This window comes from Ipomoea triloba, chromosome 2 (genome assembly GCF_003576645.1).
Source record: "Ipomoea triloba cultivar NCNSP0323 chromosome 2, ASM357664v1".
Lineage (NCBI taxonomy): Eukaryota > Viridiplantae > Streptophyta > Magnoliopsida > Solanales > Convolvulaceae > Ipomoea > Ipomoea triloba.
In genome coordinates, this window is record NC_044917.1 from 565,353 (window position 1) to 588,691 (window position 23,339).

General features: G+C 39.1%; 4 protein-coding genes across 4 annotated transcripts in view; 3 read left to right on the forward strand and 1 right to left on the reverse strand.

The window, feature by feature from the left end:
• The first annotated feature begins 1,807 nt into the window (after positions 1-1,807).
• On the forward strand, positions 1,808-10,477 carry LOC116006251 (ABC transporter G family member 35-like). Its single transcript, XM_031246555.1, has 22 exons — positions 1,808-2,419; positions 3,109-3,318; positions 3,417-3,501; positions 3,633-3,792; positions 3,901-3,977; positions 4,088-4,141; positions 4,540-4,630; positions 4,780-5,081; positions 5,686-6,284; positions 6,636-6,796; positions 6,907-7,016; positions 7,108-7,261; positions 7,353-7,508; positions 7,589-7,764; positions 7,863-8,195; positions 8,299-8,589; positions 8,687-8,770; positions 8,881-9,014; positions 9,103-9,330; positions 9,420-9,591; positions 9,675-9,929; positions 10,010-10,477. Exons 1-22 carry the CDS (start codon positions 2,064-2,066, stop codon positions 10,289-10,291), a joined length of 4,470 nt encoding a protein of 1,489 aa, XP_031102415.1. The 5' UTR covers positions 1,808-2,063; the 3' UTR covers positions 10,292-10,477.
• An 872-nt stretch (positions 10,478-11,349) lies between these two features.
• LOC116009924 (NADP-dependent malic enzyme, chloroplastic) lies at positions 11,350-16,302 on the forward strand. Its single transcript, XM_031249128.1, has 20 exons — positions 11,350-11,688; positions 11,817-12,094; positions 12,601-12,721; positions 12,825-12,899; positions 13,103-13,254; positions 13,338-13,443; positions 13,565-13,630; positions 13,796-13,891; positions 14,000-14,071; positions 14,149-14,232; positions 14,327-14,425; positions 14,530-14,577; positions 14,661-14,714; positions 14,802-14,900; positions 14,980-15,069; positions 15,148-15,225; positions 15,331-15,405; positions 15,490-15,580; positions 15,664-15,792; positions 15,911-16,302. The coding sequence occupies exons 1-20, from the start codon at positions 11,659-11,661 to the stop codon at positions 15,997-15,999; spliced, it is 1,932 nt and encodes a 643-aa protein (XP_031104988.1). The 5' UTR covers positions 11,350-11,658; the 3' UTR covers positions 16,000-16,302.
• A 61-nt stretch (positions 16,303-16,363) lies between these two features.
• On the reverse strand, positions 16,364-19,304 carry LOC116009925 (transcription factor MYBS3-like). The gene is made up of 3 exons (XM_031249129.1): positions 18,571-19,304; positions 17,358-17,566; positions 16,364-17,184 (listed from the first exon to the last, which is right to left on the reverse strand). The coding sequence occupies exons 1-3, from the start codon at positions 18,902-18,904 to the stop codon at positions 16,600-16,602; spliced, it is 1,128 nt and encodes a 375-aa protein (XP_031104989.1). The 5' UTR covers positions 18,905-19,304; the 3' UTR covers positions 16,364-16,599.
• A 1,174-nt stretch (positions 19,305-20,478) lies between these two features.
• Positions 20,479-23,339, forward strand: part of LOC116009937 (protein PAF1 homolog) — a 6,630-nt gene continuing 3,769 nt past the window's right edge. The window contains exons 1-6 of the mRNA XM_031249147.1: positions 20,479-21,813; positions 21,954-22,022; positions 22,346-22,453; positions 22,539-22,722; positions 22,809-22,885; positions 22,982-23,101. Of these exons, the coding sequence (XP_031105007.1) occupies positions 20,921-21,813; positions 21,954-22,022; positions 22,346-22,453; positions 22,539-22,722; positions 22,809-22,885; positions 22,982-23,101 (1,451 nt within the window). The 5' untranslated portion in view covers positions 20,479-20,920. The remainder of the gene's footprint in view (positions 21,814-21,953; positions 22,023-22,345; positions 22,454-22,538; positions 22,723-22,808; positions 22,886-22,981; positions 23,102-23,339) is intronic.

The window sequence follows — 23,339 nt, forward strand, 5'->3', positions numbered from 1 at the left end:
AGGTTGGGGATTCAACTTAACCTTTTGGAAAGAAAGAGTTTTAAAAAAATTACAGTTATCTTAATTATTCACACAATCACGCCCAATGAGTGTTGCATTTCATGTAGTTATCTTACCTTTTAAAAAAAATTATATAAAAGATCCTTTAAAGATTGACTTGTTCAAAGTCAATAAGTTATGTTGGAAGTTATAAAGTTTTGATAATCATGCAATAATAGTGATTATGATTAAGTTATACCATTTGTATATTGTTATTTGCATTTACACGGCTTAAATTAATTTGTAGTGAGTATTACTAATTTTGTTACAATATATTATATATGTTCATAATTAATTTCTTAACCTATTGAAGCACAAAAAGTCAATACCACTCACATTAGGGTTTGAACCTATAGGAAAAGTCTCTTCATGCCACTAGAATACAAGATAAATTTGTAATTATAATCTGAAAAGAATTTGTCATATATATTAGTGTAGGTGATACCATTTTTTCAAATGAGATAGACACACAAATGAATTATATTGACCTTGGTGGAACCCCATCCTCACCAACCCATCTTATTATTAATTTCTTCCACAAATCATTTGCAACTTGCAAGTGGATTCTGCAGCCTATATACTATATATATTATCATGTTTGAATTTTCCTTTTTTGGATATTAATTTAAGGTCTTATGTATTTTTTTCGGATAATGGAAAAAATACGTAATTACTACATTGAGAAAACGTCATCACTTATAAATCTTATGTATTATTTTTTGAGTCATTAATAATATGGTCGTATATAATCTATCAGATTTTATGGATTATGAATTTCTACCTTCTAGTAGGAAGATAGGTTAATGGTAATGATTGTCAACAAATTAATTACCTTTTTGTTAGTATTACTTAACCAATTTGCAACCAAGTTTTGCAATGATAGATGTTTAATTTGTTAACGATCATTTTCATCACTTGTAATGGGTATGTAGTCGATAATAGTAACTATGATTTTCAATTCTTCAAGTGATCAAAAAGAGTAAAGACTATTTGCCACATTGTATTTAATAACTTGATATTGCATTAGTCACAATACACTTATCAAAACTAATATAATCATGTTCGTGTTAGATATGACGTCAAAGGGTGAGGTTCAAACTTAAGATCTAGTTAATGTTAAAGAAAATTTTGAGCTTGAACTTAATTTTATCAACATACGTAGGCAAAAACTTGGTAAAATTAAATGTAAGGCCAAAATTATTTTTATTTTTTTAGTTTAACTTTAAAGTTTAAATATCTTATATAACTATTTTTTTTAAAAAAAATTTAGAATGAAAAATTCTTTTAGAAAAAAATAATTGTTGAATTTGAACTATTTTAAGAATAGAAAATAGAATTTACTAAAAAAAAAAGTTCAAACCCATAGTTCAAATCGAAATTTTCGATTCGTCATTTTCTGAAATCGAGAATCGCCGGTTAGGAACTGGAACCGTAGTCACCCTAAGTCAGCTATAAGCTTATAGCCTCATGTTGGGTAAAAAAATGGTTTAATTGAATCATTCTTTCAAGTTTAATGACTTATTATTTGAAATTTTTTAGAGTTCGATAGCTTAATTACAATTTTCATAAAAGTTGCATAACTTATTTGACCCTTATACCGATAAATGATTATTATATGACATTAAATGAAAGTATATATTTTTACATGCATTAAATTAATATATATATATAGTATCCAAGTTCCTGGACCAACTCATCGATCACATATTATCCTTTCCTCTTATATATATATGGCCAATAAGTTTCCTTGCAAATTATAAACTCTTCAATAATTATTAAACCACTTCTTCTCTCTCTCTCTCTTCCCCATGTAAGATGTCGAAGAAGACAACAATGACCATTTCATCAGAACTGGTTAACTAAGAATCCCTCAACGCGCCTTATCCCAAAGAAACATTCAGCAACTAACGTTGTTAACTCACCAAACACTCCCTCCCCTTCCTACATTAACCTCTGCTAATTCATAATTTCAGAAGCTAAGGAGAAAAAAATCTCAGAGATTATCGGAAGGGAAAAAAATTAAGATGGAGGGTCCGAGGCGGCAGGCGAGCCGGAATATGAGCCGGAGTGGGAGCCGGGCGGGGTGGAACATGGAGGACGTGTTTACTCCGGTGCAGGCGCGGCGGAGCGTGCGGGCGGAGGAGGACGAGGAGGCGCTGCGATGGGCGGCGCTGGAGAAGCTTCCGACGTACGACCGTCTGAGGAAAACCGTGCTGAAATCTTTCGTGGAAAACGATGATCACAATAAGGTTGTCCACCAGGAGGTGGATGTACGGAACCTGGACGTCAACGTCCGACAAGAGTTCATTGATCGCCTCTTCAAAGTCGCCGAGGAAGACAATGAACGCTTCTTGAGAAAACTACGAAACCGTATAGATAAGTAAGTCAATCCATACTATACATTTCTCCGGCGAGGCCACCTTTAAACTTCCATTTTACTTGATACATACCCGGCCAAACAATTAACACGCAATAATTACCATTTTCCATTCGATCAATAAACTTACTCACTTGAAAGATCATGTGTTATGTACAATTTCACTTTAATTTCTAATACAAAAATTATACTCCACCCACTTAATCGCCATTTTAAGACAAATTTATTATAATTATTATAGATATGATATGATGATTTTTTTTTCTTTTTGTTTTTAAATTTATTAATCCCTTAATTATAAAGGGAATGGTTGGGTTGTAAGTTTGACTTGGGAAAAGCTATCAACTTCTCACCAACTGAAAGATATGTTATAGGTGTATACAGATCATCATTCTTCCACTACTTGTTCAAGTGTGGGTTGGTGTTAGTCATGAGTAGTTGACTAATACATTTCATCCGCACATACGGCAATATATATACTTAGTTGACTCATTCAAAGTTAATGAATTAAGATTGTTTTTATGAAAGCTACATGCAATGCATTCATATATCATATTATTGGCTGGTTAATTTGGAGGTTAATTAAGAAATAATAATTAACTATGACTTAGACAACTGAGACTAAACTGAATTAATTATGTCTCGGGTTGATTACATGTTTGTTAATTAGGTTTAATTATTAATGGTTGTAGGGTTGGGATTAATCTTCCTACGGTTGAAGTTCGATACGAGCATTTAACTGTGGAGGCTGATTGCTACATCGGCGATAGAGCTCTCCCCACGTTGCCTAATGCGATGAGGAATCTTTTCGAGTCAATTTTGGGCATTGTAGGTATTAGATTGGCCGAGAAGACCAAGCTCACTATCCTTAAAGATGCTTCCGGGATCATAAAACCCTCTAGGTATGATATATGATACCGATGTCCGTTGGCACATTAAAAAAAAAAAAAAACATAAATAGCGTTATGCATGACTGAATTTAATTATATTGCACATGTAGGATGACGCTTTTGTTAGGGCCACCTTCGTCAGGAAAAACCACCCTTTTGTTGGCCTTAGCCGGAAAATTAGACCCCACTCTTAGAGTAAGTTTTTATCTTGGCTGAAACTCTAATACTCAATCTTACCACTTCTACTTCAATTCAAAGCCATATATAGCAATTTGTATACTTTCATGTACCAACTAAAAGTGTTGGTGAATGTGTATGTGGGACAGATGAGAGGAGAAATCACTTACAATGGTCACCAACTTAACGAGTTTGTGCCACAAAAGACCTCAGCTTACATTAGCCAAAACGATGTTCATGTTGGAGAAATGACAGTCAAAGAAACTCTAGATTTCTCTGCTAGATGCCAAGGAGTTGGAACACGATATGGTACACAATTATTTTATTTTCCTTTTTTTTTGGTATAGAGAAAATTGTTCGTTAATTTGGACAAAATAATAATTAATAAACTAAAAAAATAATCTTGTATATATGTAGAACTTCTAACTGAGCTTGCTAGGAGGGAAAGAGATGCTGGAATTTTTCCTGATGCCGAAATTGACCTTTATATGAAGGTAAAAATTTCAAATCAAATATATTAAATTAATAAATAATAATTAATTAACTTAATTATCTTTAAAATATTCTGATATTTTTTTTAATGTTTGGCTTGTGTTCCCATTAGGCAACTGCAGTTGAAGGGGTCAAGAGCAGTCTTATCACTGATTACACACTAAGGGTAATTAATATCCATATTTTCTTTCATTTTTTAAAAATAATTATTTCATAAAATAAAATATTAAAATTAATTGTGGCCCTTAAACTAAAAAAGTTTTGACTTCATCCTGTATTGTGTAGCTGTAAGGGGTAACATGTCAACACCAATCCCTTTCCCATTTATATATATTTTTTATAACATTATAAATATAAAAATGTTTATAGTGGTGAGGGGTTGGTATGTGCCTTTTTGGACGTTGGTGTCTTGCCGAACAACCTCCAATTTGCAATTAACTTATACATTATTAATTATAATTGTAATTATAATTATTTTGGTGTTATTGGTGAACAACCTTTAATTTTATGAAATATATGAAATATGATTTATATGATGAAAAAGAAACTGTAAATTGTATGCAGATTTTGGGACTTGATGTGTGTAGAGACACAATTGTTGGGGACGAAATGATACGTGGGATTTCAGGCGGTCAAAAGAAGCGTGTTACAACAGGTTTTCTTGATTTTTATTTTATTAAAAACATCAAAATTACGTGTATTATAATTAGTAATTACGTAATTATATAGACTGTCAAACTGAAACCTTGTGATTATCAAATTAATTAATTGGAAAGTGGGCTAACTATTTGGGCCATGGTGCAGGAGAGATGATTGTTGGGCCGACAAAAACTCTATTCATGGATGAGATTTCTACGGGCTTGGACAGCTCCACCACCTTCCAAATAGTAAAATGTCTCCAACAAATTGTGCATCTAACGGAGGGTACGATCTTGATGTCCCTCCTCCAGCCCGCTCCTGAAACGTTCGATCTCTTCGATGACATCATCCTCTTGTCTGAAGGCCAGATTGTCTACCAAGGCCCAAGAGAACATGTCATTGAATTCTTTGAGACCTGTGGCTTCAAATGCCCAGACCGAAAGGGCACTGCTGACTTTTTACAAGAGGTAACACTACATACCTAAAGCATTGCCCTATAACAAAAGACTACAAAAAGATAAACCAAGGACATAATTATCAAAGTGAGCTGAAGTCCGTAGATTAGCCTGCACCCGTCCCGCAGTGGGACAAATTAGGACCACAAAAATACATAACCCATGAAATAGCGGGGCTAACGGACTTGGCCCGCGAAGACCTGCAGCCCGCGGGCCAAGCCATATTTAAAAAAAAATTAAATATACATGCATATGTTGCACAGCAAGGGAGCGTTCTACCTTGCTTACACAACAAGACAGAACGCTTCTTTGCTGTGTAACAATATATATATAAATTTTTTTTATTTATTCTATAAACTTTGAATTAAAAAAATATGCGGGCCGGTCTGCGGGGTCCACCAACTCACGTGAAGCAGGCTAAGGTTACATGAATTCTAACTCGTGGGTCTCACAGGCCAACCTGCAAAAGCCTGCCAAAAATTAGGCCTGCAAATGGGCGAGCAGACTCACTGTCTATCTAGATTACCTTAACCGGCTTAATAGACCTGACCAACTTAGCTGGATTGTACCAATAATCTACCATTTATTTACTATGCATGCATGGTGTAATTAACAGGTTACATCAAGAAAGGACCAAGAACAATACTGGGCAGACAGGAGCAAGCCATACAGATACATATCAGTCTCAGAATTCGCCCGAAGATTCAAACGTTTCCACGTCGGTTTGCGCCTAGAAAACGAGCTGTCTGTTCCCTACGACAGATCAAGATGTCACAGAGCAGCATTGGTGTTCAACAAATACACAGTCCCCATTAAAGAGCTCATGAAAGCAAATTTCGACAAGGAGTGGCTGTTGATCAAGCGGAACTCTTTTGTGTACATTTTCAAGACCGTTCAGATCATCATCGTCGCTGTCATCGCCTCCACCGTGTTCTTGAGGACCAAGATGCATACCAAGACTGAAGACGATGGAAGTGTTTACATTGGGGCACTGTTGTTTGGCATGATCATTAACATGTTCAATGGCTTTTCTGAACTTTCTATGATTATTCAGAGGTTGCCTGTCTTTTATAAGCAGAGGGATCTCCTTTTTCACCCACCTTGGGCTTTCACTCTCCCAACTTTTCTCTTGAAGATTCCAATTTCTGTGTTTGAAACCATTGTTTGGATGGTCATAACTTACTACACAATTGGATTTGCCCCAGAAGCTAGCAGGTTGGTTTTCTTCTGCCTTTAAATAATATCCACAGGAAAAACATGTAGTCACTATCTGTGGGTAAACCCTGTCTTGTTACTTAGCCATCAAAGGACCATAAGTGGATAAACTGACATGTTGTCAATAGTTGACTGGCTTAAACGAAAAAGGCCTTGTGGGTAAACCAACCTAGTTGCTGATAGCTGACCGGCTGAAAGTCTGAAACCAAGAAGGCTAATAGGCTGCTGGGAACTTGTAACCTTGTGGTTACCAGTTAAATGCTTGGTTGGGTTGCCCTTTTATTGCCATTTTTACCTTATAGTGTGTTGTTTTATGGATGAAAGTGATGATCTTTGCCATTATTTCTGCAGGTTCTTTAAGCAAATGCTGTTGGTGTTTCTGATCCAACAAATGGCTGCTGGTATCTTTAGGCTCACTGCTGCAGTCTGCAGAACAATGATCATAGCAAACACTGGTGGAGCTTTAAGTCTGCTGCTTGTGTTTCTTCTGGGAGGTTTCATCCGTCCTAAAAGTCAGTCCAACAACAAAACAACGTCATAAACTCCTAATTAAGCCACAGTAGTTTCTGTTTCTTTGTCAGATTCATCACTAACACAGCACTGGTTTAATTTTCACTTGCAGAAGCAATACCAGATTGGTGGGGTTGGGGCTACTGGGTTTCTCCACTGTCCTATGGCTTCAATGCTTTCACTGTGAATGAGATGTTCGCTCCCCGGTGGATGAACGAATTGGTATGCTTTCTCTTTGCTCTTTAACATCACATACAGATAATGATTTGAAACCACTCAAACCAGGAAAATTCTTGACCCATTCTGTTAACAGGCTGCAGACAAACAAACAAAACTGGGAATCCAAGTGATGAAGAATTTTGATGTCTTTGTTGAAAAGAGATGGTTCTGGATAGGCGCCGCTGCGCTTTTGGGGTTCATTTTTCTCTTTAACATTCTCTTCACCTTGGCCCTCATGTATCTCAGCCGTGAGTACTAAGTCTTAGGTTGAACATAACATGTGCAGACATGTTTTCATCACATTGATTGAACTGAAATTCTGTTTTCTGATGACAACAGCTCCTGGACAGAAGCAAGCTATAATATCCAAAGATCAGGCTAAGGATATGGAAGCTGAACAGGAAGAATCTTCTCAATCTCCGAGGCTTAAAACAACAAGGTCTAAGCGAGATGCGCTCCCGCGATCACTGTCTGCACATGATGGAAACAACACAAGTAACATTCATTCTTGAGTTCTAGCAATTTAGTTCAGAGTATTATGGTTTGGTTTCTTACCATTATACAATGCTTTTTAGGAGAATTGGAGTTTCGGAGGATGAGCAGTCGGTCCAATAAAAATGGCCTCAGTAGAAATGACGACGCCAACCTGGATTCCACGAATGGTATTGCTCCAAAAAGAGGGATGATTCTTCCCTTCACACCCTTGGCCATGTCCTTTGATGAAGTGAAATATTTCGTCGACATGCCTCCAGTAAGAATCAATTCAATACCCTTAGTTTCATTGCTGTTTAGCAGCATTTCCAGAGTTTAGATTTTGTGATTGATATCTGAATTTACCAATTTTAACAGGAAATGAGAGAGCAAGGTGTGACAGAAGATAGGCTGCAATTACTGCGCGGAGTAACAGGTGCATTTAGGCCTGGTGTGCTGACAGCACTGATGGGAGTCAGTGGGGCAGGAAAGACAACCTTAATGGATGTTCTAGCTGGGCGAAAAACCGGGGGTTACATCGAAGGGGACATCAGAATATCAGGATTCCCAAAGAAGCAAGAAACTTTTGCTAGAGTGTCTGGTTACTGTGAACAGAACGATATCCACTCGCCTCAGGTCACTGTTCGCGAATCTTTGATATACTCAGCTTTTCTCCGGCTGCCTAAGGAAGTCAGCAAAGAGGACAAGATGGTACGATAACGAATCTACAATCTAGTCATGCATCAAACCAGGACAATGTAGGATATCAGACAATAATGTCTGTTTTTTTTTCTTTGTCACATATTTGTTGCAGGTTTTTGTAGAGGAAGTGATGGATCTGGTTGAGCTAGACAACCTCAAGGACGCGATTGTGGGGATGCCAGGAGTCTCGGGCTTGTCAACCGAGCAACGAAAGCGACTGACAATAGCAGTTGAGCTCGTTGCCAATCCTTCAATCATATTCATGGATGAGCCAACTTCTGGCCTGGATGCAAGAGCTGCAGCTATTGTCATGAGAACTGTCAGAAACACAGTCGACACAGGAAGAACCGTTGTCTGCACAATTCACCAGCCTAGCATCGACATCTTTGAAGCATTCGATGAGGTAAACACGCGCAACATTTTACATTTCCCCAATCAACAATACCATTCCCATAACTTCAGCCCTTCATATGCTTTCTGTGTTTTGTTTTGTGCACCAGCTGCTTCTAATGAAGAGAGGAGGTCAAGTGATCTATGCAGGACCGTTAGGGCGCCATTCCCATAAAGTCGTCGAGTACTTTGAGGTACTTTTAGTTGCATTAGCAGCCCGCTTACTAGCTGCTCGAGCACTTTGTGATCATATTTTGGTTAAGCATTGAAAACCGAGATATAATGGCTTAACCGTGTAATGCAGGCTGTTCAAGGAGTCCCGAAAATTAAAGAGAAATACAATCCAGCAACTTGGATGTTAGAAGTGAGCTCAATTGCCACAGAGATCAGACTTGGAATGGATTTCGCGGAGCACTACAAAACAACAGCTTTATACCAGTGAGTAGTATAAACTAGAAAACTAGAAATAGGCCTGGAATTTTGACATGGTAGTAGAATCTGATGTGGGAAATGTAACGATTTGCAGACGAAATAAGGCATTGGTTAAGGAACTGAGCACGCCTCCTCCCGGGGCAAACGACCTGTATTTTCATACCCAACATTCTCAGTCCACTTGGGGCCAATTCAAGTCCTGCTTATGGAAGCAATGGTGGACATATTGGAGGAGCCCGGATTACAATCTTGTCAGATACTTCTTTACTTTAGCTGCAGCGCTCATGATTGGCACGATCTTCTGGGACGTTGGAAGCAAAAGGTTTGTCGTTAATCTGGACAGAACGAACGCTCCATTCGCTTCAGGAACTCACAGAAAAATTAACCTTAATTTCTGTTTGTGCATTTCAGAGACAGCAGTGGAGATCTCATGACAATCATAGGATCCATGTATGCAGCTGTCCTGTTTGTTGGCATCTGCAACTGCTCGACTGTGCAGCCCGTTGTGGCCACCGAAAGAACAGTGTTTTATCGCGAAAAAGCTGCAGGGATGTACTCAGCATTGCCATATGCAATGGCACAGGTAACCAAAACAAACCTTATTTTTTTCCCCCTAAAACCTCAAGAACTCAGAAATCTGAAGCCTGTCTGCTTCAATTTTTTCAGGTTATCTGTGAAATCCCATACGTACTCGTCCAAACTACATACTACACACTCATAGTGTATGCCATGGTGGGATTTGAATGGACAGCAGCCAAGTTCTTCTGGTTCTTCTTTGTCACATTCTTCTCCTTCCTCTACTTCACATACTATGGAATGATGACTGTTTCCATCACTCCAAACCACCAAGTTGCAGCCATTTTCGCTGCAGCATTCTACGCCCTCTTCAATCTCTTCTCGGGATTCTTCATCCCCAGACCAGTAAGTTATAGCCTTAATCTCCTCACAAACATTAACACATCTCACAGCAAAATTCTGACATTTTCCCTGCATTTTTTCAGAGGATTCCCAAATGGTGGATATGGTACTACTGGATTTGCCCCGTGGCATGGACCGTATATGGCTGCATTGTGTCTCAATATGGTGATGTCGAAAGCACCATTCGAGATCCGGGGAATTCTACTGGGAATATCAATCCTAAGATCAAAGATTACATCAAAGATCATTTTGGGTATGATCCAGATTTCATGGGAATTGTTGCTGCAGTTCTGGTTGGTTTTGCAGTGTTCTTTGCATTCATGTATGCCTACTGCATCAAAACATTGAACTTCCAGCTTAGATAGATTGTGGGGTAAATGTTGTAGCTAGGTGTAGCTCAAATGGCTTATAGTGAATAGCATGATGATGATGAGGACACCATCTTATATGTTGCATATATAGTTTTATAAGAAATTTTGCAAAGTAATCACATCTATAAAATGTATTATATATATGTAAAGTATTGGAATTCAATATTGTTTTTAATGCCTTATTGTTCAGAGGTCAATGACCTTCTAGTTTAGTGGCACGAAGTGACTCTCTCATATGAGAAGTTATGAGTTTGCTTCCGGTGAGGACAGTATTGACTCTTTGGCTCGAAAACCTCTATTCCAGCTAACAAAAAGGTCAAAATAGTTTGCTTCCGGTGGGAACAGTATTGACTTTTTGTGCTCGAAAACCTCTATTCCAGCTAACAAAAATGTCAAAATGGACGGCTCATAACTCTGCATATCACCTCTATTGAGACTCAAACCCAACCCTTCCATATGAAAGTGCAACCGGGTGCCATTGGACCACAATGTCTTGACATCGAGATTAATCCTCACATAAATGAATATATTTTGGTAGCGATGGATCCTATACTAATATCTTTAGGATTTTGCACTTCCAACTTCCAAAACCTGACTTTAAGTTGTTAACTCCCATTGTGACACTCTCCTTTACCTTTGTCCTCTTGCGGTTCCAAAGCTCTAATGGCTATTTGCCAAACATATAAAACTCACATAATATATTTTAAAAAAATGATTCCATATATTCTTTTGGTCATGATATTCTGTAAAGTGATATAAAAACAATATTAGCATAATGTGCTACTGACATCATAGCATCATTGAACTTAGACAGTAGATAATTGCCGCGATCGGATCTCAAACTTTTTTTCCAACATATGCCTAGGTGGATACCTTGTCCTAAGTTGATTAGACGCTTAATTGCTAACTAGGTTTAAATCAATTTTTCATTAAATTTATTTATTAACATCATTAATTTGAATCAGTCAATATAGAATTATTTACTGAATAAAGTCCTGATATATGATCTTAGCACGCAAATACCAACAATGATTTATGACCCGAAACAACAGTGAAGAAATATGGCGAAAGAGTTAAGAAACTGATGTGGGAAAACGAAGTGTTACAAAATAGTTTGTACCAAATACTAAATTACTAATTTTTGGAGCAAGTGCAGCTTCATACTTCCATGCCAGCAGCATCGAAACTGATAAAAGGCAGATCGAGGATCAAGATGGAGAGAAATAGAGAGGGAGAGAGAGAGTAGGAGAGACATACACAGGGAAGACAGTTCTAAGTAAAAGCTCCTCTCTGTTCTTTCTCCTCTCTTTTTTCTTTCATTCAACACCAAAAGACTCCGTCTTTCTACATTCTCTACCGCAATGTTTGCGCTGTGTGGAACCACTTTTACGGTAATCTTGAACCAACCCCTTTCTATGCTCAAGCTTGCATACCATCCATTTCCTGGCCTTTAAAAAAATTTTGTTCTTTGGGAAGAAAGTTTGATTCTTCTGAACTTTTCTTTGTTTCTTCTCTGCAGAACAATTCCTTTTCTGAGGTGTCGAGATGCTTGGCTCAGTCAAAACCACAGAGAATAGTTTGTGCTCCAGTGGTGGTGGCTGCCGCCAGATCAAACGCAAAACCCAGTGACCGAAATGCCAGCTTTATTGCCGGGACTGCTCTGAAAGAGACGGTGGAGATTGCTCCGGCTGTAAAGGAGCCCAAATCCACCGTCATTGGTGGAGTTGGGGATCTCTACTGCGAGGAAACTGTCAATGAGGAGCATACCATCACCCCCTCGGCCATCTCTGTTGCTAGGTAGGAGGAATATGCGGTCTTTTTGTTGAGCATATAATATATAAAGTTATAAACATGCCTACTTAAGATGGAGCACATGCTTCAATTTGGTATCGGAGTCACCTATAAAAAAAATTTAGACTTTTAGTTGAGATGGAGGACATGCTTCAATTCTTTTGACTATATATTATCCATCACATTTCACTTCTGTTGAGTGTCTTTGATCACAATGTTTTGTTTTTTATGTCCAATTTTTGTTAGTGAACAACTGTTCTTCATTTGCGTTATGAACGATTTCTTAAAGATATGTGAACTGGAACTTTTTTCCTGTTCTGTTAGTACCACTTTTATCAAAGTACTATGTTGTTTATAAATGGATGACATTTGAAGCTTGCAACTAAATTTGATCTAGTACCTTTGAAAATTAATGATTTTTTATCTGTCCTCAATTTCAAAGGTTCTGGTCAAAGTGGTTAGATTTTCTGCAAGTTTTCCAACATTAGACAAATAAATGTTTTCTGATGCAGTGGATACTCATTGTTGCGTGATCCACGCTACAATAAAGGTCTTGCTTTCAATGAGAAAGAAAGGGATGCACACTATTTATGCGGTCTTCTTCCTCCAGTGGTTGTTGATCAGGAGCTTCAGGTTATTTGAAAATGCCTCTTCCATTGCTTGTGTCACAACTTGTCACCTCTCTCTTGGACCGTACCCTTGCCTATGTTCTTTAGAACTTTTTCTATCTCTCCAGGTAAAAAATGTTATGCAAAATCTCCGGCAGTATGAAGTACCATTGCAGAAGTACATGGCCATTACTGATCTCCAGGTGGTGGCAATGTTAAGTTTTATCTCCAAATATATCACTTTATAATATTTAATATGTGGTAATAATTTGTGCTTTTTAGGTATGAGGAATATACTTTTACATTTTGCAAATGCCTTCTTATAACAGTTCCATTATTACACGTCCCTATTTCCCATTTGCTACTCTCGAGTGTATAAATATTTATTGGTATTAATTGTTTTCAGGAGAGGAATGAAAATCTATTTTACAAGGTTGTTATCGACAATGTTGAGGAGCTGCTTCCGGTCATCTATACTCCAACTGTGGGTGAAGCATGCCAAAAGTATGGAAGCATCTTCAGGCGCCCTCAGGGTCTTTTCATTAGCTTAAAAGACAAGTATGTATCTTGCAAATTAGCAGTAGTTTTTTTTTTTTTTTTTAATGTCAAACCTGACTGGTAGTGGTGGGAGTATTTTGCAGGGGAAGAGTTCTTGAGGTACTGAAGAACTGGCCTGAGAAGAAGGTTCAGGTAATTGTTGTCACCGATGGGGAAAGAATTTTGGGCCTTGGTGACCTTGGTTGCCAGGTATGTTGTATATGAGCTTATTTGTTTCTTGAATCTAATAATTACTCAAACTATCTTCTACTATGTGTTATTTTAAAGACTCAAATGATAAGATTCTTATAGTTACGTCCATTTACTCTAGGGAATGGGGATACCTGTCGGGAAACTCTCATTGTATACTGCTCTTGGTGGTGTTCATCCTTCAGCTGTAAGTTTCTGTAACACAAACATTTATGTCATATTCTTGCCTTCTCTTATGAAGTTCAGTTTTTTTTTTTTTTTTTTTTTTTGAGATTGTTATTCTGTACTTTTGCTTGTTGAGATAAAAGCAGCAAACCTGTAGATTCATTCATTTATTTGCCTGCATTTTTAGTGCTTGCCTGTAACCATTGATGTCGGAACCAACAATGAGAAGTTGTTGAAAGATGAATTTTATATTGGGCTCAGGCAAAGGAGAGCAACTGGACAGGTTAATAGTCTGAACTTTTATGTCCTTATTCTCGTTTTACTCAATGTTTCAAAAAGTTTGTCTTTCTTCCACATACTTGGACTAGACGTTTATCTTTTGTCAATGCAGGAATATGCTGAACTTCTTGATGAATTCATGACCGCTGTCAAACAAATTTATGGGGAGAAAGTGCTCATTCAGGTATTTTGGTTTACTAATTGTTGTAAATGTGAATATATTCCATATTGTTTGTACTAACTTTTGCTTCCTTTACGTAGTTTGAAGATTTTGCAAACCATAATGCATTTGATCTACTTGATAAGTACAGCCCTAGTCACCTTGTTTTCAATGATGATATACAGGTAACTCGAGGTGTTCTTTTAGTGAGAGGTTAGGTATAGTTTTGACTTACTAGTATCGATGTATTATAACCCGTCATTGTTGATTCTGTTTCAGGGAACTGCATCTGTCGTCCTTGCAGGGCTATTGGCTGCACTAAAGAAAGTCGGGGAAACCTTAGCTGAACAAACATTCTTGTTCTTTGGTGCCGGAGAGGTTTTACTATTGCCTCTATTGTTGCAGTGCTAGTTCTCTTGCCTCTTTTACGTGTTCTCTTCTTCTTTGATTTAATACTATTTTTTGTCATGTTAATAATCCAGGCTGGCACTGGCATAGCAGAACTTATAGCTCTTGAAATGTCAAAACAGGTAGAAACCTAAGTACGTTTTGGATTCAAAAAAAAACCTTGGAATTATGAATAATGTCTTTATGTTTGGCTTGTTACTTGTAGACTGGAGCCCCACTAGATGAAACAAGGAAGAAAATTTGGCTGGTGGACTCCAAGGTAGTTCATTTATCGGTATAAATTTTTTGGTTTCGATTCAAATTAATTGTCTTCCATGAAGCTGAATCCTATTCATCAATGTTCTAGGGATTGATTGTTAGGTCTCGGATGGAGACACTTCAGCATTTTAAAAGGCCTTGGGCGCATGAACATGAACCTGTAAAGGACCTAGTAACTGCGGTTAATGTTAGTTCGAGATTCCTTTCCCCTATAACCTCTTTCTCGACACATGGTATCGTTATTCTAATTAGGTTTACTTCTCTAGGTTATCAAGCCAACGGTCTTGATTGGATCTTCTGGAGTTGGAAGAACATTTACAAAAGAAGTTGTAGGAGCAATGGCATCGATCAACGAGGTTTATTCTTGTATTCGTTTTTAAAAAATAATTCCTGGTTGAGTAAATTTCCGATTTTACAATTGATCTGCTGTGCAGCAACCCGTTATTTTCGCCCTCTCGAACCCAACATCACAGTCAGAGTGTACTGCAGAAGAGGCTTATACCTGGAGTGAGGTTGCATTTTTATTAGGATCTCTTTTTATGCATTTCTTTTTTCGATTTTTGTTACATAGTGTTGGTTTAGTTTACAACTTATTACGGTGCATGTTTTTCTTTCAGGGTCAAGCAATTTTTGCCAGTGGTAGCCCATTCCCGCCATTTGAATACAAGGGAAAGGTCTTTGTGTCTGGACAGGTAACAAAGGAAACAAATATTCTTTCCTTTATTAATGATTACACAGATATTGGACTAAATTTCGTCGTCTTTATCATTGTGTAGTCAAATAATGCCTATATTTTCCCTGGATTTGGTTTGGGCCTGATAATTTCTGGGGCAATTCGGGTGCACGATGACATGCTTCTTGCTGCTTGTAAGTTTCTGATGTTTACTAGGAATGAACGTGTCTTAATCTACTAACGCAATATCCTCTCCCGCTTTTGTGGCTTTAAACAGCTGAAGCTCTAGCTGCAGAGGTTACGTGGGAGGACTTTGAGAAAGGGCTCATGTACCCACCGTTTTCCAACATAAGAAAGATTTCTGCCCGCATTGCTGCCAAAGTAGCAGCCAAAGCATACGAACTTGGTATCCTTCTGTCCTTGACTCTCATCGTATCTTTTTAAAATGATGTCTCCCCGACCCCCCTTGCTAGATTCATGCCAATATGTACGTAATTGAATGTGGTTTATTTGTTTTATCAAAGGCTTGGCTACTCTTCGACCACAGCCAGAAAACCTGGTAGCGTTTGCTGAGAGCTGCATGTACAGCCCCTCTTATCATAGCTATCGCTGATTTGAAGGAAGATTTGTCTCGCCTTTTTGGCGTCTATTTAGTCAAAATGGTGTCTTTTTTGTTTGAGGAAAAATTTTTGAATGTTCAATCCTTATTGGCAACACAAACCACAAGGAGCAGGATCGGATCAGTTAGGCTGCCAAATGTTCAATGATTTGACACTATCAAATTTAACTAAAGTTTCTCAAGAACATAGGTTTTGTAAACCTCATTTGTTGTAAATATTCTCCCAAATGTCATGTCAATCAAATAACCTTGTGTTCTTATCTGCCATTGGAATGAAATTTCATCTTTGTTGAAAAACATTCTTTAGCAGGTTTGGTACATTTTTGAATTCTTGATTCCTTTCTTGAGTTTAGAATGATTTGGAATCATAATTTCCTCTTTTTTTTTTGAGAATTATCATTACAAATTCATGGAAGAGTTTCTGCAAACATCAAGCTATCACTAAGCATTGTATTAATTTTAAAGACCCTAGCTGTTCATCAAGATGGAGAACACTATACAATCTTGCCCTTTTTCACAGACCCTAAGCTACATTAGAGCAGAGGTAATTACACCAGAACAAGAAAGGATAACAGGGAAAAGTGAATATGAGACCTAACAGGTACACTTAAACTGCTTTGAGTGGAGTGGAGAAGCTTCACCCTTGACGATTTCTGAGCTGCTATGAAGTGGGGTGCTGGCATGAAATGCCGACTGTCTTGATGGTTCTCCGGTCAGCTTAAGAGAAAGCGGGGAGGGTTCTATTTGGCAAGAAATGCTTTCGCCTAGGCTCAACTGGGACATTCCCACTAGTTCATCTACGTTGACCGGTTCTTTGGGGACTACCGGTATAGGTTTCAGGATCTGATGGTGGGAGGTATCTGCTCCTGTATCTTCATCCAGAGGAACAGCGTTTGATGGCCATAACGGAAATGGAATGGGGATGTAAGTCGGGATGAATGTGGGAAACACCGGAGGAGCTTCCAATGAGGGTGCCACGTTTTCTTCTGTGTTTTCGACAGGCTCACTTGGTGTGGCTTCCATCGATTCAAATTCTGGCTTGAGAGAGAGCTCTAAAGAAGGTAACGAATGTGCATTATCAGTTTCCACGGCCTCTATCTCTGCCTCTGCCTCGTCAGTTTCTAACGCTCGAGGGGGGAGCATAAACTGTTCTTCTGGAAATGGTTGGGATTCCGTGGCCTGTACAGACATCATTAAAAACAAACAAAACTGATTCCTTATGAGTAACCTAGGTGTGCATTAGCAATCACGACAGAAAACGGGGCAACATATTTGGTGTTGAGGAGAGGCAGACTGCAATCTTTGACATATATGACAACTACAAAGACGTTATTTTGAGAAGCAAGACTAACCATATCTGCAACCATGTCAAAGAGGCTGGACCTTCTCTTTCTCCTCGTAACGTTAGTCTGGCGGATAAAATACTTTTGGGCATGGCTTGCTACCTGAGTGGGCGTTCTTGAAGTTACATAGTTCCTTGATATACCCCGCCAATCCCCTTTGCCCAGCTTCTGCAGACCAAGTAGGAAAAGCCGGTGCTCTTCCTCTGTCCACGGAACACCTGCAAATAAACCATACATCCACAAGTAATTACCCCGAGCTCTCCAAGCAGTGGTTTAAGGTAACATGTTCATTGAATCTTTTGTGTTTGATGCTTTTACACTGTTTATAACAAGCCAAGGTTGTCAACGGCTAAAAACAGAACCCTCAAGAATAACTACAACTCCTTAAACTACTCTTCACTTGCAATGAAATCCAGTAACTGTTAGTCCAATTATTCATGCCTTGCTAGCACCCTAAAAGTTTCCACAATGCCAAATACAAAGTAAACTCGGTCTTGTAACCCTAACTAGCAATAAAATATAAGGAAGTAAATCAACCTAGGTTGTCTATAGCTGATCGCGCTCAAACCAAGAAGACCGGCCAATAGGCCATTTCGGTTGAGAGGTGAAGTTGTAACCGCTGTGGTTACCAAGTCAATAGCCTAACAAGCTTACCAAATATAATTGTGATCATAATTAATGCATTCCTTTACCATATTTTCCACAAAAAGCGAAATCGCTCGCTCCAAGGGCCCCAACACCCAGCCCGATAGGATTGTGGAGGCAGCTCATTTGGTAGGAGAACTAGTATCTAGTGCCCAGACGAAGCCACCCTAAAAGAAGGTGAAACTCCCACACTGCAACTGTGATGGCTCGATCCTTATTTTGGCCTATAATTTGACACTAGAAACCAACTGAGCCACCCGTGCTACTCATTTCCCATATTTTGACCTAAATGTTTGTGTGTAGGAATAAGAAGAAGAAGAAATGAACAGCCTGTACTTACCTAATAATAGAATGAACCCATCTATACTATGATCAATTGCAAAATCAAGAATACATACACAGTCAAGTAAATGACAGTAGCCAACACAGAACCAGCAATAACTGAAGCTAAGAAACACCAACACCACCTCAAACTATAAAGGTCAAAATAGAACATCCAATTGTTTGCAGAAATCAGATTTAATGGGAAGAAACAACCCAGATAGGTAAAATCACTAGAGAAGTAAAAAGACTAAACCTTTCTTTCTTTCAGCTCGGCGATTGGTCGAACAAGAAGCGTGCGTTGGATCATCGGAGGCATACCCGTCGGGCAAGTGCACCGGTTCACGGAGAGCATCCGACGACGGCGAGCCCGGGTTGGGAGACGCGGCGGCGGACGAGGACGAGTGGTAGAGAGCGGAGAGGTTCCCCATGCTAGCACTCTTCTTCATGATCGACCCTCCATCCGTAAGTCTCACCCCAAAAAGCTTCACTCCGCCGCCGCCGCCGCCGCCAGCGGCGGCGCCACCCCTCGCCGGGCACGTCCTTGAGTTGTGACCGTTGTTGCTGCAATGAGAGCAGCGTCGCGCCATCGACCCAGAGATCCAAATCAGCCGATTTTCAACAAAAGATTCCTACTTTGCTAGTTACAACCTACGGGTAGTATTATCGGATAGTATATTAGTATATAATATAACTATATATGTGTGGACAAATTTGGTTGCGTAGGTCGCTTTGCCGGGGAAGTGGGGGTGGACTGTTGATTTGTGGAGGGGAAAAGACTAAAGACTATAGAGAAATTGGAAGCAAGGTGCATATTATGATAGGATTAGCATGTGGGGAAAGGATAAATGTTTGCAGTAAGAGAATAGTGAATTTGGAGATGGATTCCCAGATTAAGGTCTGCATTTTTAGCATAATTACGAGAATTCGGAGAACAAGGTTGTCTTGTTTGTTGGATTCGCCCTTCCACCTGAAATGACTGTTCTCGCCCTAATCAGATAACCTCCTGCTTTTTTGTTTGTCGGCCTTTTGGAATTTGCCGCTGTCTCTTTCTTCACTTTCACACTATTTCCTATTTCCTCTATATATATTAAGAAGATTGTATGTAATGAGTTCAAATAATCGAGATGGTGTTTTGGTAATAGTAAAAATTAAATTTGTGATTTTGTAGTTTTTAATATAATAATCTTGCTCCATTTGTTTGCCTCTTTCTTTTGGGCTAAAAAAAATGTATTTTTATTCGTTTGTGTATTAATTCATAGTGTATAAATAGTGACAAAAGATAATTATTACTTGTATGGAGACTATAGTTTTTGAGTAGGATTGATAGCCCAATATCATAAATCATTTGTCTAACATCTTAAGAAGGGTTAAGAACTTATCAGTTTAATCATCAAATATGAACAAACCAATGATTGTGGTACGTATTGCATCACTTAGAAAAAAGAGCATAATGCGTGAATATTGTGAGTGTAAGAGTAGATTTACAACATTATATTCATGCACTATCAGCTTAATGTTGGTGGTGTATGAACAGTGGGACTTACGAACCAATGACTAGGACACGCGTTGATCACTTAGGGAAAAGAGTATAATGCACGGATATTGTGCATGTAGGGATAGACTTACAACATTATACTCATGCAGTGCCAGCTCAATGTTGGTGTGTATAAACAGTGGGACTTACATTCCAACATGCTTCAACAAATAAACCAACATAGGAATAATAGGTAGGTCGCACCGCACAAAGCTGAGAACAATCCGTGCATAACTCTAAAGATAGCACGCTCATATTCTTGAGCCAGGACAACACCTCCTTGCATGCTTCGACCTCGCCATAAGAGGAGAGAAGCAATCGAGCAGGGGACCAACGCACGACGCCATGAACCCACCATCGGGTGCCACCAAAACCGCCCCGAACGTAACCTTAATGTGTCGGGAAAGAAGCTTGCGCCAAAGAAGCATCTCGACAGATGACGCTCCGTCACCTAGGCTAATACCTTTTAGTCTAGTTATGAATTATTATACAAAAATGAGAATTTATCTATGTACTATACATATTATCGAGTAATGACTCAAAATTTTCCTTTCTCATTAATATTAATATATATATATATATATATATGTATATAATTTAAGGAAATAAAAAAGGGAAATCTATTGCTGCTGCTTTACTTATGAATGAGGGCATCTCTTCATCGTCGTCATTCTCCGCTGCTTAAACTCTCAAGCTCGCTTTTCCCAGCCGTAAACTGTAAAAAGTCATCTCAGTCTCATATTTAATACTACACCTGCATATATATACAGACGATATATGTATATCTCGTGAATTTCGTCTTTTCGGACTCGAGTTTTCTACTCTGAATCTCAAAGTATTTGAAATTTTCGATTGCTTTTGCGGTGTTGATCTAGCTAAAGCTCCGATTTCGCCTCCAGATTTGTCTAGGGTTTGCTCGTTGATGCAGTGCAGATGTTGGTGTAGGGAAGTGATTGCAAGTTGAATAGAAGGTAAAATTGATGGTTTTCTCTCTCCTAGGGTATTATTAGTGTGTGGTTTGTGGGAAAGTTTGTTGGATTAGTGTAGCTAGGGCTGGCTGGCGGTGGTGATGGATTCTTATAGGCCATTCCAGCCCCCGTCGCAACCCGCGTTTGCTCCTCCTCCTCCCCCACCGCCGAATCAGAATCCTCTGCAACCTCCCCCGCCAGCATCCACCGCAGGGCAGCCGCGAGGGAATCAGCCATCTCAGAATTGGGGGGGATACGGTAATTATCAACATGCGCCGCCGCATTTTAGCGGCCCTATTCCGCTGCCACCACCACCCCAGTCTCATCAGTATCCGCCACCCCCGCCTCCGCCGGATTCTTCGTACCCTCCTCCACCACCGCCACCACAAGCTGCTCCCCCAGCTCCACCAGTGTATTATCCTTCTTCTCAATACTCGCAATACAACCAACACCAGCATTTACAACCCCCACCTCCACCTCCTCCACCTTCCTCTCCTCCCCCAAATTCAGCAATTCCTCCTCCTCCGCCACCTTCTTCACCCCCACCACCCCCTTCCTCAGCTCCCCCTGCGCATCCAAGTAATGAAAGCAGGCCTGCAGCTGAGAAAGCAGCTCCCAAGGATGGAAGGGATTCTGGGTGGCGAGAATCAGGGCATGGGAATCACGGGATACCCTCTAAGCAGAAACCTCCTGTTCCTCCCATGCAAGTGAAGAAACCAAATGCTCCTTCTGGAAGAGTTGAGACAGAGGAAGAGAGGAGGTTGCGGAAGAAGAGAGAGTATGAGAAACAAAGGCATGAAGAGAAACATAGGCATCATTTAAAAGAATCCCAGAACAAGGTGCTGCAGAAGACCCAAATGCTAACTTCTGGAGCGAAGGGTCATGGTTCCATTAGTGCATCACACATGGCTGACAGGAGAACTGCTCCTTTGTTAAGTGGGGAGAGAACTGAAAATCGGTTGAAGAAGCCAACAACATTTCTCTGCAAGCTGAAGTGAGTATATTGAGTAGCATGTTTGGCATGTGTGCTAAGCAATTTGAAACTTGTTTTTGAATTGGCATCTGAATACTAGTAACTGCTCTCATTATTTGTTGTTGATGGTGCCTAACAAAATGCTGTATTTTTGTCTGCAGGTTCCGAAATGAATTGCCAGATCCAACAGCACAGCCAAAGCTCATGTCTTTAAGAAGAGACAAAGATAGGTAAGCAATTTTTGGTGTCTCTTCATACTGCAGGTTTGCTTGTGTTCTTTAGATATGGGATATTGCCTCTATTGGACATTGTATGCTACAATATTTTTGTCTATCTGTCCATATTTTTGTCTTGACTCATATCTATAGTGCTGTGAGGTATCTGAAAATACTACTATGCTTTTACTATGCAATCTGCATTTTCATCCTAGTGTGGATCTTGGTGATGCGATCTTTAGTTGTCTTCTCCCTGAATGCTTTAGCTTTTCATAACTACAGGCTGTAGTTGCATTCTTTTCATTTGCTCTTTTAAGGTAAGAAGTTTATGTTTGCAGATTTACCAAATACACCATCACTTCATTAGAGAAAATGCACAAGCCTCAACTATATGTTGAACCAGATCTCGGAATCCCTCTTGACCTGCTTGATCTCAGTGTATATAAGTATGTTTCTTCTCCTTCATACTTCTCAAACAGCTTGTTTTTGAAGTAAAATAAATCTAATTTCCACTAATTGCTATTTCGGTAGCCCCCCCAAGGGTGAAAGGACTCCCCTGGATCTCGAGGATGAGGCCTTGTTGCGTGATGATGATCCTGTAACCCCTATCAAGAAAGATGGCATTAAAAGGAAAGACAGGCCAACTGACAAGGGTGTTTCTTGGCTAGTCAAAACACAATATATATCTTCTCTAAGCATGGATTCAACAAAACAGGTTTCTGCCGATTCTGCTGTTATTGGACAGTTCTCCATAAATAGTGCCAAAACTTTTACTTATTTGGTTTTCAATGCTATATGTAGTCTCTGACTGAAAAGCAAGCGAAGGAATTACGAGAAAATAAAGGAGGCCAAAACATTTTGGAGAACCTTAATAACAGGTTGCTTCCAATAATTTTGTTCTGTGTCAATATGGCAAAAGAGATAAATAGACCTTAACATTTTTTTTAAACTAAATACCCACTCTATGTTTTCAGGGATAGACAAATAAAAGAAATTAAGGCTTCTTTTGAGGCATGCAAGTCACGACCTGTTCATGCAACCAATCCAAAACTACAGCCTACTAAAGTTTTACCCCTTTTCCCAGACTTTGATCGGTAAGTTTCCTTTGTTCTATACTTCTATTAAGATTTGCATTTGCTTGCCTATACTGCCCTTTAGTAAGTCTCATTCTATTATGCAATCGTGTTAGGTTTACTGAGAGATAGAAGATTGACAAGTTAAAACATAAGGAAAAATTAATTATCAGCTGCGTGAAAACAGTTTACATTGAACATTAGAACTTAGAAGTGCATCCCCCCCTCCCCCCCCTCCCCCCCTCCCCCCCCCCACACA

Coding starts and splice junctions, on each gene's coding strand:
- LOC116009924 (XM_031249128.1), top strand. CDS start 11,659: ATGTTTGCGCTGTGTGGAACCACTTTTACG. Junction 12,900..13,102: donor TGGCCATTACTGATCTCCAG/GTGGTGGCAATG, acceptor AATTGTTTTCAG/GAGAGGAATGAAAATCTATT. Junction 15,226..15,330: donor AGGCTTATACCTGGAGTGAG/GTTGCATTTTTA, acceptor TTTTTCTTTCAG/GGTCAAGCAATTTTTGCCAG.
- LOC116006251 (XM_031246555.1), top strand. CDS start 2,064: ATGGAGGGTCCGAGGCGGCAGGCGAGCCGGAATATGAGCCGGAGTGGG. Junction 3,793..3,900: donor AGGAGTTGGAACACGATATG/GTACACAATTAT, acceptor GTATATATGTAG/AACTTCTAACTGAGCTTGCT. Junction 4,142..4,539: donor TCACTGATTACACACTAAGG/GTAATTAATATC, acceptor AATTGTATGCAG/ATTTTGGGACTTGATGTGTG.
- LOC116009925 (XM_031249129.1), bottom strand. CDS start 18,904: ATGGCGCGACGCTGCTCTCATTGCAGCAACAACGGTCACAACTCAAGG. Junction 17,567..18,570: donor CCGAGCTGAAAGAAAGAAAG/GTTTAGTCTTTT, acceptor GTTTATTTGCAG/GTGTTCCGTGGACAGAGGAA. Junction 17,185..17,357: donor TTGACATGGTTGCAGATATG/GTTAGTCTTGCT, acceptor ATGTCTGTACAG/GCCACGGAATCCCAACCATT.